Here is a 15,486-nt window from a genome sequence, read left to right as displayed (position 1 = left end):
GAGGCTCTATTGTCAGAAATGAAATATAATATTAGTTTAATATTATAATATTAGGTATGTTTTCATTAGTGTATAATCACCTGAATGTAGGACTCATTGTGTTTTTGTTACTTTAGAATGAGCTATGAGAATGAGCTATCTACAGAAGGAGGGGGTCCACTTCTACAACAGCAACCATAGTTTCCCTACACATTTAACAGCTCGTTCTAATTCCCAGGTTGGCAAGCACAGACACCAGCTGTGTTCAATTAGTTGCAATTTGCAACTTCACCACTAGATACCACTAAATCCTACACACTGGTCCTTTCACTTCATTTATGTAACATGGCAAACAAATTGTCATGCCGGAATTGCATCATTACTCCCCCTTCATCTTTATTTTACTGTTGCAAGCAGTTTCACGACTCATTATAGATCATTTATATTCATTTCTGAACCTTGCATGATTCTATGTTCTAGCATATTGTAGCATGTTTGAGGTTTTATTGAATATAATTTTCAGTCCTGCTCCGGGAGCAGAACAGTCCTTTAAGTATAGGTTTCAGGAGCTGGTTGCACCAACTAAATTTAAACTTAGCATAGTGAGTGTAAGCTAATTAAGTGTTTATTAAATGGAGATTAGCGCATTACTAAATTAAAATGCACCTCAAAAAACCAAACACAAGAACACAAGTTCTTTCATGGATTAGTTATAGCTAATTATTTTCATCCAGTAACTGCTAGGAGTAACTGTTTCAAAGCTAACTAAAGTTACTGACACTAACGTTAGCTTTTTAGTGTATGACCGATCTGACACATCTGACATGAATCTCAATAATGACGTAAACTGGGAAGAATTAAAATTATATTTCACAAAAATATGCAATTTACATACAGTATACAAGTTACTAAACATGCTTAAAACTAGCATTAGTTGGGTTAGCAAATTCAAATATTTCCTGCTCATTCTAAAGTATGCATATGAATAAATACTATTATATCACAATTACAGTCGCTTCCTGTTAACATAGCTAATTGCCTTTAATTAGATGATGCTACACATTTTTTCTAGCACCAGATTTACACATTACTTAAATCTTTACTAGCTGATGCCGCTATACGTGTTGGTTATAGTAAGTACGAGTTTTCAATTTGTATCAAATTCTCATAGATATAAAAAAACTTTTTGTGAAACCTCTAACCCAATTTAATAATATGAGAAGTGCCTAAAAAATAATAGAGTGCTGCAGGGATTATTTATGTTTGTAGGCTAACCAATGCTTGTTAGGATTTTGGATTGTTGCAGAAAATAAGCTAAAAAGCTAATGTTATAAACAAACTACACCATGGTCGCAGTGTGGTGTTTGCAGTGAAGTTTAATAGGGTGGAGTGAGTACACCATTGCTTAAACCCAAAGTTGTTCATTTAAACCTGAAATTGATATGGGCTGATCGGAGGCTTCTATATTTATTAGAAAACAGAGCAATGTTTTTGATCACAAGAATAGGATAAGATAACAGATGGTTTTTTTTAAATAAAAGTTGCTATATTTAAGAGTTTGGACACATTTTACTAGTTTGGTACTCGTAAAAACTACATTATCTGTACCGGATACTTGTTTGAGACGAGTACTCGCCCAACCCTAACGTTTAACGTTGCATTTAGCCCCATGTTAGCAACTGCTGTTTTTAAGACACGTAAAAGCTTCAAAATTCATGAGTGGGGTATTTACTGACGTATTTTATGTTGTAAAACAAAACGGGAAAATCTCTCTGACCTTTTTTAGGCATTTAACAAACCCATTTTTAATTCGAGACGAGGAAACGGACTGGGTTTTTGGCTCCTTGCAGCACTTCATTAAACTCATATTTAGTGAATATGGGTAATCATACAACTCTCTTGACTTGTCCAACGATGTGAACACTTGCAACTTGTTAAGTCTTTTAGAATGTCTACAATCCATATGACTTGAGCGTGGCATCGGACATTTCTTTACAGCTTTACAGGTGCACTTTCTAAGATCTTAGGAAGGACTTTACTCACAGACTAAGTACTGAATTTACAGATGGCTGGTGCAACCCTAACCTGGTCATCCCTGGTGTCAATTCCAGAGTAGGTAGTGGGGGGGAAAGCCTGCAGGGCTACAATTAAACCTTTTACCAATATTTTTGGATGGTGTGCTGGAGGATTGAGGCATGCCATGATATTAAGGCAATAAAACAAATCTATTTAACCCTCTGTACACTGAATGAAGAGTGCAGTAGTGTAAAAAGGTCTAAGAGTGACGGTTTGTTGTTGTGGCTCTCTCCTTGTTTTATAGCCTGTTAAATCCAGCTCGTCATTTTTTCTTTCACTCAAGACACCGCCCAGCGTTGTGCTGGTGTTGTGTGAGTACACTGGGGTTTGTCGAGGGTTGCTAAGAAGGACCCCCTCTATAATAGAAAATCTGTTGGGAGGGAGTAATGCAACACAACCCACAGGAAACTGAAATCTTTTTTCTTCTGCTCCTTCCTTTTTCTAGTGACCGCAGCTTCTATGAGTAGAGGGCTCTGGAGGAATGAAGCAACCATCTCGCCACCAACAAGCCATCCACAGGACACCCACCCACGGCCCATCCATCCATCCGTCTGTCGGTCTATCTGAATACACACCTGGTCCAAGAGAGGAACAAAGGAGTCCTCTTCATCTCAGCATGTCTCCACCTCTCTCCATCCTCCTGCTCATTATCACCTACTACACGACATATCGCAGCAAACTACTGGAAGTCGTACTGTTACAAATCTGTTATCTGTAAAGAAATTGCAATAGATGATTGTAAAAAAGTGCTGTTTTGTGCATCGTGCGTAAAAATAACAACAAAAAAAGCCATGTATGTTTTTCGCTATAGTATGTGTTGTAATTGTTGCATATCTCTCGTCCTGCTAAAGGTAGTTATTGTTATTGTGATATGTATCCTCACAAACACAAAATACACCCGGACTGACACAAACCCAGAAGCCCTTTGGATATTAAGATGTGAATCTATGAGAGGCTTTTAGTGAATGTGTAGTGGCTGTAAAAAAGAAGCTGTTCCATGTGTAAATGTAAACCCTTTAAATATACAGTATGTAACTTGTTCATGTTCTGTAAATAGTATATATAGACAAAATGCAGTATATCACCAGAGTAATTTAAATGATCTGTACCAAGTCTATTTCGTACTATATCAGTATGATTCTTCTTCCCTTATTGCTCCGGAGATGTTACCAGGTTACTGTAATAGTGAAAGTAAATGTTGGATTGTTGGCCTGTCTGTCTGTGTTGCGTGCAGTACAGTTCAGTCTAGCTAGTGTAGCTACGGCATCATCAGTGTTAAAAAATAACAGAAAATATTCTGCACTTTTAACATTGACTCAAAAAGACTTAAGTACTTATCTCAACTCGAGCTTGTGTCCGCTCGTGTGCGCATGTGTGAGGGACTAAATGCTGCATGTGTCCAGTGTGTGAGTGCGTGTGAGTGTGTGGTGGCAGGATGTGCTTCTGAATGTGAGCATGCGTGTGTTTTAAGTGTGTGTGTGTGCATCTGGAAATCCGGGTTTAGACATTTGGTGGTTAATTTGATTTGTGGGGTTTTTTCTCATGTCATGTGTTCAGTGCTTACTGTTTATAAAAGTTTCTTGTTTTGGTTCTGGACCATTTGAAACTTGATGTGTGATTAATAAATAGAAATAAATATTAAAAAAATGTTGTGTCAGTTGCGCGTCGTGTGGTGTTGTGTCAGATATAATTAATATATCAACATGCAGATGTATTATTGCAATAAAAGGCACAGATGCACAGAAAAAAGAAACTTCCAGCTGCTTGTCTGGTCTCATTTATTTATTGATCGATGGATTTAGCGACATCTAGTGGTGAAACTACAGATTACAATTAACTGAACACCATTTGCGTCTGTATTTGACAACCTCATTGGACGACCTCATATACTAATGAAAACATACCTATGAATATTATATAACATTTCTGCTAATAGTTCCTCCTAAATGTTACACACTGAACCTTTAATGATCAATTACAATTTTGATAATACTACTACAATACATTATAGAGGGGAATATTATACTTTTTACTCCACTACATTTGTTTGACAGCAGTTGTTACTGATGACTTTACATAATCAACTTTTACATCCCCTCTGGACAAAAGCGGTAGTGATTCCACGGCCTTGTTTCATTCATTTCAACGGGAATCTGACTCAGTGGCAGGCATTAAGAATAACTTTACAAAAACAGCCAATCTTCTCCCTGATGGTATTGTTTGTTTATGTAGAGGCATCCGTATTATATTGAGACTTTTCCATAACCAGTTAAAAACTTGTTGTAGTATGTTTAAACCAACAATAAACAGCATAAAGTAGTACATATTAGCATCATCTATATCAGCTACACCATAAAAATGCTACATACACAAGAATCAGTTGGATCAGTTGGATCTGCTGCATAATGAGAACTTTTGCTTTTGACACCTTAAAGCTGCAGTAGGTAACTTTTATAAAAATATTTTTTGTTCAAACTTCCACTATGTTAAGTTATTCTTGATCAAACAGCTTGGTTTGAACAGTTTGGTACCAGTATTTAGCTTTAAGATTGAGCCATCTACAGCTTCTGAAAGACAGTGTGGAGTGGAAGGATAATGGGGTGGCACTTGGGGTGGCCAATCCGACCCCAGGCTCCCCTTCCTGCAAACACCCCTGGCCCCTTCTAACTGGCATTTACAGTAAATGTAAGTAAATATCATAAAATTAAAAAAATCAAGTAGCCTAAAGTGTACCACTAATTCATATTTACTTTGAGTATACTACGGTTTCTTGTTTATTTTAGTAGAATAAATAATGTGAATTTATTTGGCCGGTGGAAAAACATGTGAGATTCCCCTTTAACTCTTCCAGGCTCTCGGGATTATGCAACCGCCCGAACCCCCTCCAGCGGCAGTACTCCTCTTCGGCCGTTAGAGGGCGGTGCGGAGCCTGTTGACGAATAATTTCCCGGCGGCAGCTCCACTTCTCCTGACCCGCATTCACCCGTACTGTACAGGCAGGGAAGAGGAGGAGGGGGAGGGGGGAGGACCGAGCACAGAAAGCAAACAGACGCTGTGGAGCTCTCCTGCAGACCGTGGCCATGACTTTGGCAGTCCCCGGCAGACGCGGTGCTTCCGTCTCCTCACACCTGATAGCGGACTGAGAGGGGGGGCGACCTCCGGTAGAGCCGGTGGCTAACGTTACGCCGTTTGAGACCAGCTGGCTGTTATTTGTTCTGCTTTTTCTTCCCGTGTTTACACGACTGTTCCTCGGTCACTGGCTCTATGTTGACGGTACAGGAGGCGGTTTTGTACCACAAGTCGAGCATTGGTGAGTGTCAGTGTCAGTGTATTGCAGTTAGTGGCGTACAGTGAGAGCTCCTTTATGGGGCGGAGGTACTCCGTGAGGGCTGCTGTCCTCACGTCAACCCGGGCGCTTTAACACCGGCCTGCTTACTGTACTGTACTGTACTGTACTGTACCAGTAGGTTAAAGCAAGGAAGCTTGGGCAGTACACTGATATGCACCACAGTGTGCCATTGGAGATAGTGACCTGCACCACTGCCATGTGCTTCTTAACACTAAGGGACCTGGGTCGTGAGTTCACGGTTGCTGCGTACGGGTAATGATTATATTAAAAAAAAATAATTAACTTAGTAAACTTTTTTGTTCAAATTGCTGGAAATTTATCCTATATCGCTGACAGCTATTTTAATGTTAGTATCTTGATTATGCCCTGTAAAAACATTAAAAAATTAATATACTCTCAGTTTCTTCTTTCTGCTCTGTCCTATGAGTCTCTTATATTAAAATTATACTAGATGCATGAGATAGTTGACAGCTATGATGGCCAGTGTTGTGACCCTGCTACTAGCGGCTGCGGCGGCTTGAGACATGGTGGTAGCGGTAAAGTATGATATCATTGTGTGTGTGTGTGTGTGTGTGTGTGTGTGTGTGTGTGTGTGTGGTAAGGTCAAAGGTTAGGAGAAGGAATGTATTGTTAATTGATTGTATTTTATTTCCAGGATGACGACAGCATCATCTGCTTCATATGTGGACCAATCAGACGTGGTTCTATGAATTTGGGCCCAGAGCAGCCCTGGGTTGGGGTAGGTGACCTGCACTGTGTTGAGGGGTCAGACTCTAGCGTGGGAAATGAAAGGTGATTTCACATAAACTGTAACATGCTTACGGTAAAGGTTGCTCTGCCTCGCTGCGTGCATCAAGCGCAGCTTCACGTTTCACATGACCCGCTGTCACTCCACATTTTGTGAGCGAAAAATATTTCCCAGCTGGAGGTGACGTGACATTTTTGACACGGCGTGACTCATCAGTCACTTGTGTCGAAAATCTTCAAATGCAGCCGAGAAGTCCATGGTGAATGTCATGCTGTCATACTTCCAGAGAGGTAGACAAGCAGGAAAGCGCTCATGTGAACACAACTGGATGTAAAAGAAGAATGAATGTGGGACCCAAAATGATATTTCCCTGTAGTGTGTAGTAGTCTGGCCTACATAAAATGACACAGGAAGCACTCTCACTTGCGTTTCCTCCAGAAACCCAGTTAGGATTTAGGTGGCCAGCAGTTTTTATTAGTTTTCAGCAACCTTTCAAAGATTTATTAGTCTTTGAGTCCTTCCCTCAGACTTGTTTTCTTGGAGGAAACGAAATAGGTCTGAGTGGGCATTATTTTTTGAAAGCAGCTTTACAAGCAATGTCACAACACTTGAAGCGAAATAATGCTAAAATGCAGTTAATATGTATTTGGCAGGTATATGCTGCCTGTCAGGATTCCACTAACATCACAGAAAACAGAAAAAATGTATATTGCTACTACATGTAGTAGTCCTCTGAAAGCAATCACAATGTAAATGCTCCTGGAATCAATCACAACCATAGAAAGCCCATGTAAAAATGCATGTGTGCATACAAAGCCATAATCTCTGCCCGCAGCCAGACGTGACCTCTTTTGACGTCCGTTCCCAACAGCCCCCCCCCCTCCTCGCCATAGCATGGTGCTGTAAGGCAGCATCCTGGTTTCCCGAGGTTAAGGCTTAATGTATGGCCAGCGCGAGGAAGGGAGGGGAGGAGGAGAGACAGGAAGGAAATCCAGTCTCTCTCTCTCTCTCTCTCTGTCCCTGTGCCTGCCTCAGTCTGAGGGAAAATCGGTTACATAACAGGCGCTGTGGAGGCAGCCACTGCCCCAGTCCCTGAGGTTCCACGGCCCACTTACATCACAGACGTGTAGACAGAGGGGGGAGGGGTTTACAGTCAGCTATCCAGTTGGTTTTATAGTCTAGTTTAATAGTTTTTGTATTGTGTTAGTAAAGTTTTGTAGATGATAACAAATAGCATTTATCAATATGTAGTATATTTCTTATTTCTAATTAGTTATTAAAGCTGCAGGTAATTATTATAGAACTTTTTGTCATATTTGCTGAAACTTTCCCTATATCCTGGCAGTAGAACATGAGACAGCGTCACAAAGCGTCTGTATTTGTCTGTCTGTATTTTGGTTGCTTTCGTTCAGGCCCGGTGGATACTTGCAAATAGGAACACTAGGAGGAGCCAGAGGAACCGGACAGGGCATTTTTCACTCTGGGTTGACAGACCAGAGTTGGCAAGTGTGCTGATCAACTTGACATGATTATTATGATTATTATGATTATTATGTAGTGTTATGTGACATTTTATGATGTCAGACCCCTAAGTATGAATCCAATACTAGTATGTGAATGGCATACTGTTTACTGGGAAGTATTCCAGTATGCAAGCATAGTGGTAGTGGTACCGTTGGGTACTGGTTCTAAATTCCAGGTCCCAGTACGGTATCGGTTAAAATGCTACCTAACCCTGTTCGCCATGTCATCTGTATTGGCTGATAAAGCCTTTAATATGAAACATCAGCAATTTGTTCAGATAGGACAGGCTGATAAAATGAAATGAAATGACCCTGTTACTGTTACTGTATTATAAAGTTTACAAAATGGATTGCAAAGTTGCTGTTTGCAATGACTGCTCAGCATTGGTCATTCCAACACTACAGATTTAATTACCCGTCCTATGAGCTGTCATCCCGATTATTACGACCAGTTTGTGACAACAAACAAACAAACAAAACAGCCACCAGTGATAAACACCTGTCAGCAGCGTCTTTTCCAGCCTATAAACAAAACAAGAAAATACGATTTATTTACATTGTTTTGCAACTTGACAAAAAGTCAAATTTACCCTGGTTGTTTTGAGCTCTAACTTTCTAAAGTAATCAAAATGTAATAAAGACAGTAGTTAATATTGTGTAACTCCTGCCTTTGTCTTTGTCTTGTCATACTTTGTTAACAGAGCTCTTGGTGTTTTTTGCTGAAACAATGAGTTGATTAAGTGATGAATGGATCAAGAGTATTAACAGTAACAGTTCATGTGTGAAGTAAAGTTCATTTGATAGTGCAATCTTGTCAAACGTGAGAATAAGCTGCTTTTCTCTGATTTTTATATCGATCTAAATTCAATATCTTTGGGTTTCGGGCTGTTGGTTGGACAAAACAAGACATTTGAAGATGTTACTTATGGATGTCTTCCCCCCTTTTCTGAAATTTTATAGACTAACCAATCAAGGAATCTGAAAAGTTACCTACGGATGAACCACTAATGACCGTGTTCCTTAGTGGCAGGCCTATGTGTAACCAGGTAAATGAGAAGGAAGTAGAGGCAGAAAACTGAGAGACTACTGATTGAAGTTACCACCTGGTGGATGTACATACTGTACACACTGCTTGACTGAGCGCAATATAAAACAGGCTGTACAGCTCACAAACACAGGGTATTATTGAGCCTTGGGGCTGCTCCTCGTTGCTAGTTTCTTTGGAATGTTCTGTCCTTTTCAGTCAAGGCAGAGACATCTTTATGTAAGGCAGCCTCTATTCAATTAGTGTTAAACACCAGATCTATTCCACACAAAATCAGCCAGCCAAAGACAATCCTCCCTCCATCTGACAGGAAATGACACAAAGAAGGTCTTTAATCAGGCTTGAGAATCACCAGAAGTCTCTTGACATGTCAGTTTAGGACCCTGACATACTGCTTTTATTGAGTTTGAGTTAATGTTGTGTGTGATTTAAAGGAATATGTCCTCAAAACATTAGTTTTGACAAAGCAGGACACATAAACAATTGGAAACAGATATGGAAAGAGTTTGTAGATGTTGTTTTTTGCAGTGTCTTGCAAATGCATGTGTTTGGAGACATATTGAACCCATTAAGGAGATATTAATCAGAAAACTACTCTTTATTATTACTGTAGAGTCTGTTTTGTATTTCCTCACTGATTTCCACCATTGTTGTTGCTGTTATGTTTCTGCCCACCTTGACAGCCACAACCAGTTCACCAATGGAACATGATGCACTAAAATATTCACATTGATTATAATCAATGTTATCTTATTATTATATCATATCATTTGACCGCAAACATAGAAATTCACACGTGTTAACATTAGGGATGGGGCCGTTCCGATCCAGTATCGGTATCGGGACCGATACCAGCGTAATTCACAGATCGGAAATTTCCGATCCAACCTGCGGAGATCCATGAGCCACTGTCTGCGCTTTAAACGTGGCTGCTGAAATGGACTCCACAAGTGATTGCCTGCCGAAGGCTCGGATCTGCCTAGCTGGGCTGCAAACTGTTGGAGTGGATTTCCTGAACGGAGGCGCGCCCAATGAACACAGGAGTTTATGAGACACGCCCCCGCTCAGGAAAGTTCGCATCCCGCAGTTTCGCAGCAGCTAGGCAGGATACCATTGAGCAGCATTGGTGGCTAGGCCAACATTTCCGCTGTTGTGGAGAATACTTTACACTGGAAATCATCCAGAGCCAAGAGCAGGCAAGATGGCGAATGGTTGTTACACTTTACATTGCACTCGTCCTTGCGATTTCAAAATATTGACAATATGAAAACCTTGATTTTGTTGATGCTACGAGCGAGCCGAGTGTCTTTAAATTGTGCTGTTCAGATGCACGACTCTTTTGATTGATAGTGTGTGTGTGTGGTGTGTGTGTGTGTAAGGATTTTACACTTATTGCACTCTTCTATATTTCAAATATTTGACATTTTGGAATTTAATACGAATAGGGTTGACATGGACAATCAATTTGAAACCCTTACCAGTTGCATTTTATTTGTTTTCAGGATGGGATCTTTCCGTGTTAACAGGATTTCCTGTTTTTCTGACTTCCTTTTTCTGAGCTCTCGTGCTATGACTTACCTCAAGTTGCTGTGTTGGTTACAGCATACATATGGTACATATCATACTTGCCTGTTGGAGAGGAGTTTATTGTCAGCCTCATAAAATCAACAATAGATGATAATAGATAATATTAAGCAAACAGAGGCTCTGGTATCGGAGATGAGTACGGTGAATATAGACATCCAAATAGATATCCAAATTCATGTAATTTCAGGAGTGCAGATCGGAAGTGAAAAGAATGTGGATCGGTGCATCCTAGAGTCTAAAATGGTGCATGCCTTTGCTAAATAGAATGAAAAAGGACTATATTTTCTAGTATGGTACCAGAGTATGGTTGTTGAAAACAGTTGAACTAAAGTATATTTTATGATGGTTATAGAGTACTGAAAAAATGTTAAAACAATGCTGAGCGGTAGTAATGGTAAGAGGACAGAACGTGTAAATGTACAAGAAGGAGTAATCCAGCATGGAATCCACTGTGTCCATCAAGCAATGTGTTTGGAATAAAGGCAAGGGATGAATATAAGAGGGGATGTTGAAACAGTTGAGGCGTATTATCTTTGAAGACAAGGCCAAGGGGACGTTTCGTTATCGTAAAGCTGGAACAAACAGAGTAGGGGGACTGGAATTTTGTCTTTGAAAACATAAACCGCTGCTATACGCATTGACGTCTGCTTCTGTTAATTAACAGAAATGTTTTTTTGGGCTTACTCAGGGGCATATGGCTAATGGCTAAAGCTGGACTATAGCAGTACAACATAAATAGCAAGATACAGTGCTATGTTCACAGCATTGAACTAGACACCAGTACAAAATAAATATCCATTTGGACGTTTTTGTTTGCCTTACCTGACAAATATAAGTCTCGAAATTCACGGTCCTGCTTTATCTCCTGCAGGAAAAATATGGTATCTCTTTTGAACCGCTGGAGTGGTTTCACTAGCTAGGTCAGCCACACTTCTGTCGACTTGGTTTGGTTGCGCCAGGTAGAGTATGGTTTGTTCATTTCTTGCTAAAAAAAACAAACAACTGGGAAAGCAGTTGGATGACAGTATGTGGATGTCAACTTACGACGTTAAGGTGTAGGATTTAGGGGCATGCTTAGGGTGTGATTGGAACGGATTGCACCTTCTCGCCTTCCCCCTCCCTTCTTAGCTAAAGCAATGCGAATGAATGGAGGGCCCCTATCTAGAGCCAGAGTTCCTGGTTCTGGTCCCGATTCTGGCTGACTATAGGAAAGCATGGCGGTTTCAATATGATGTATTCGTGGGAAAACGACCCGCGGCGTCTGTATATGTTAACAGGCGCATTCTAGTATTGGCCCTGAAAACCACATTATCCTGTTCTCGCATTGGAATTCCTGGTAAAAATTTACGAATCGAATTTTTAAATCTTACTGATTACATATAAAGGCACTCCATGACCTTGGCCCCCAGTTACATTTCAGATCTTCTTTGTTCCCCACTCCACTCCATCGGCCACTCCGCTTCCTCAAATCTCAGCCTTTTATCCGTTCCACGCTCTACCTGTAAGAACTTTAAAAGTGGGCCGTGGCCTTCGGCTGTTTTAGCCCCAACATTGTGGAGAAATGTCTTCCCAATTCACCTCATTTATTCAGGCTGAAATGCTGTGGGACAGTCTTAAGCGGCTGGCTCAAAAACCCACCTCTACAGGCCTAAGCTTTTATAGATTTCTCCTTGTTTGTTTTCTCAGTCTGTCGTGTGCTCTTGTTAATTTTTCTTTCCCTCTTGTTTTTATCTTCCTTTGTTTTGATTTACATGCTCCCTATGTTGTTTATTGGTGGTAATGGTTTATACTAATATGTTCTATTTCTGTTGTTTGTTAAAGCACTTTGGATCGTCTGGTACAAAAAGGTGTAATAAATAAAGCTTTACTTACTACTTATCTTATTCAGGTGATTATACACTAATGAAAACATCCCTATGAATATTACTATTCCGATTCCTGACAATAGATCCTGCGCAAATGTTACACACTGGACCTTTGCCGAGCAATAAAACCAAAAGAATGAGCTACACCGTGATAAAACGTTGGACAGGGCTGAGGGGACCTGCAGAGGAGGGTGATAATTTTCTGTGGGTTTATCATTTTGAGATTTTCTTTTCACAATACTTGTCAATTCATCCACTGTTGTAAAAAAAAAAAAAAATGGACTGGTACAGCTTTAAATGTCAAAATGTTCTTGTACCAATGTAAAGTGCAGAGTGATGAGAAGTGTTAAGTACTAAACCTGGCATCAAATGTCAGATTAATCTTGTTTACTCAGTCTGATCAAATATTCAGGTACCTGAATACTGGGTATTCAATATACACTAGCACTTTAAAACCTAGCCCTACTGGTTCTTTTGTATGACTTGCCATATTTTATGTTTTAAAAAAAAAGGCAAGAGCAGAAACATTTTTGTTTTTTATGTCTGTCTTTGATACAATCACAATAGTTTGCTGGTAAGAAATAACAAAATCAATATCATTCTGTTGGGTTTGTTACATTTGTGATCCATGGTACCTCGGACACCACAAATAGGATTTGAACAAAAGCAGGCGGTAGTACTGCATCCAACCACTGCTGTCCAGCATTTTCAGCATAAACAGTGATGGGCCAGGGGGATGCTAAACCTGATAATTGTTTGTCCATGTGTCACAGTTGATATCTCACTCACTTTTGATCATCAAATTTGCTCAGACCTCAAGAAATTGATACATCTTATTAATATGTTTCCATGCTTTTAAATGACAGAGATTGGCCTAAAGGAGGGGCATTATGTCATCCCACTCACCACTGATCAGATTCCGGTTAAACTTATCTCACTGGTGGTGAGGGGCTGAGCTGGCAGGCATTCACTGAAGAATGAAAGAAACAATTTACAATATATGCAAAGGGGAACAAGTACGTAACAGCTGATGACAAACACTACCAAATGACAAATGACCAAACTACAAATTAATCAAAACAACACAATTAGAATATCAGTTTATGTATTTAACAATTAACCAATATTTTCTGAAGAAATAAAATCTCAAAACTAAAAATCACAATTCCCCCCATGATGTAGCAGGCACTTGGTACAGTCTGACTGGCCACTTATTTAACAGGTATTTAGAGCCATCGTTGTGGCCGTGTTCCAGGGCGAGAATACATTAAGAGATTGCAGTGTGATTGGTGATACGCACGGTTGATACGTCTTTCCGTTTACGACATTCGATGGATATTTCAAAATGGCAGAAAACAGAAATCATTTGTTAAAATTTAAACAATCAACTTTGGCTATTGGTTCACATGAAAATCAAACCCCATTATACCAAGTGAAAGTCCCGTGTTTGACTAAGCAAGCCAACTAGACCTCCTCTTTACATGGACTTGATTGCTATTCATAATCTGTCCTTTGCTCCCATCACCTAACCAAAACCATTATATTTTCCAAAACCTAACCAAGCAGTTTTGATGCTTAACCAAGGGTACCGATAATCCAGCCGCATGCCGGTGTATGTAATGTACATAACTTGTCTTAGCAAGTTGTCTGGTACAGCGTTCTTGTCAACTGACAAACCTCAGTATTTACCTGCACTGGACTGACTGACACAGTGCTGACTGTACAGAAGTTAACTAAAAGTGCGCGCTACAAATAGAAATAAGTATCTCATTTCGTCAGTGAGTGACGGCGTGTTTGCTGTCACTGTGTTCTCCGTGGCAGCCTCTGTTCTCTCTCTCAGTTTCTCCTTCCTGCATATCTGGCTCTATTACTGTGCAGTCTCTCTGTTTCTTTCAGTATCATATCTCAAGGGGCTTTTATTGTTTTCAGGGATAGGAAAGACCCAAAAAAAAAAAAAGTGCTTTAGTGGGATGAGAGAAAGACTTTATGGCAAGCTCTCACCCCTCTAGGGAGGACTCGCTCACACACATACACAAATGTTCTCAGAAACTATACAGAGATCTGTGTAGTATGTGACACACACACGGACTCTCTGCCCTATGTAAAAGGAACAGAGACCGGTATTAGGAGTGGCCATAACAGGAAGTGGTCCACAGATTACATAAATGGATGGACTCCCTGCTCAGAATGAACTTCTGTGGGGAGGTCGATGCCTTTACTCGTCTCCTCAGGGGGTTTCAGCAATCTTGTACAGTAAAGCTCATGTCATGACTTTTGAAAGAGTATTTTTCTGGCATCCTGCTGTTGCCGTTCTAAGCGAGATGGGAAAGATGGGAGAGAGGAAAGAGACACCGCGCTGGCAATCAAGATCAAGATAGGAGGAGACTAAAATAAGGGAGGCTCCGTTCTGTAAAGGTCATGTTCCAGACGGGAATCCACAGTGTTGGAAGCATTTGGTGTAGACCCCCCCCCCCCCCCCACACACATGTAGGCCCCCTCTAAGCTGGTCTGTATGATTTATTCAGATTGTCCACAAAAGCAGTGTTCGTATACTCGTTTTCTTTTTTCTTATCACATGACCTGAACATTACATTGTCAGCTCTTCCTCTGCCACTGAGAGCCTGTAAAAGCCTAATGTATCCAGCAGCAAGCACCGTGGCTGTAATCGTGCACAAAGTCCACAGTATATTACGTAAGTATGTTTTAAGGTCAGGGTTAGGTTTTCAGAAGAACAGAAATACAAAAGATAACATTGAGGGTCCATTATAGCGATGCTCAAGTCCTGCTATGGACAAATTAGGGTGACGCCATCACAAATGAATTAGCATTTTTGCCTGTTGCCAGAGACATAATGTCTTGCAGCTTCGGTTACACTGCTTGTATAAGAGACCGAACGATAACTAAACGGTATTTGAGGCTGTTTGAGTTTTCTCATTTGTGTTTGTCATATGATCAGTACGTCTAGGGGCTAACCTGACTAGCACGGTCTAGCCAACAAACAACAACTCTCCCTTTGCCACATTTGGCTATTTATGTTCTGCATTTGTTGCGACATTCACATTAATTAGAAGGTATTAAACTAATTAGACAGTAATTATTTTGTTCATTAGGTATACTGAACTGTTTGTTACATAACATTCAGTTCAGGAAGAATACTGTTTCATCATTAGCTAGCAACCCTGACCCTTACTATTTTGGTTCCCTTACATTATTGATTGATTGATTGACAAAATTGATTATTTTGTCTAAATAATCAACTATTGTTTTTGTTTAGTGTTGTGTCATAAATGGTCAAAAACCCAAAGATATTCAGT

The 15,486-nt window shown here is 40.2% G+C and overlaps 1 protein-coding gene and 1 long non-coding RNA gene across 2 annotated transcripts in view; both read left to right on the top strand.

Moving 5' to 3' along the window:
- Positions 1-3,637, top strand: part of LOC118322653 (vesicle-fusing ATPase) — a gene marked incomplete at its 5' end in the record, with an annotated part of 22,113 nt that extends 18,476 nt beyond the window's left edge. The window contains 1 exon segment of the mRNA XM_035654385.1: positions 2,501-3,637. Within this exon segment, the coding sequence (XP_035510278.1) occupies positions 2,501-2,522 (22 nt within the window).
- A 1,439-nt stretch (positions 3,638-5,076) lies between these two features.
- LOC118322638 overlaps positions 5,077-15,486 on the top strand; it is a 40,851-nt gene continuing 30,441 nt past the window's right edge. The window contains exons 1-2 of the long non-coding RNA XR_004796462.1: positions 5,077-5,365; positions 6,060-6,143. This is a non-coding gene — a long non-coding RNA (uncharacterized LOC118322638). The remainder of the gene's footprint in view (positions 5,366-6,059; positions 6,144-15,486) is intronic.

This window comes from Morone saxatilis, unplaced genomic scaffold (genome assembly GCF_004916995.1).
Source record: "Morone saxatilis isolate NCDOM2014 unplaced genomic scaffold, NCSU_SB_2.0 Contig14, whole genome shotgun sequence".
In the NCBI taxonomy this organism is placed as follows: Eukaryota; Metazoa; Chordata; class Actinopteri; family Moronidae; genus Morone; species Morone saxatilis.
This window is presented reverse-complemented; position numbering and strand designations above follow the sequence as displayed.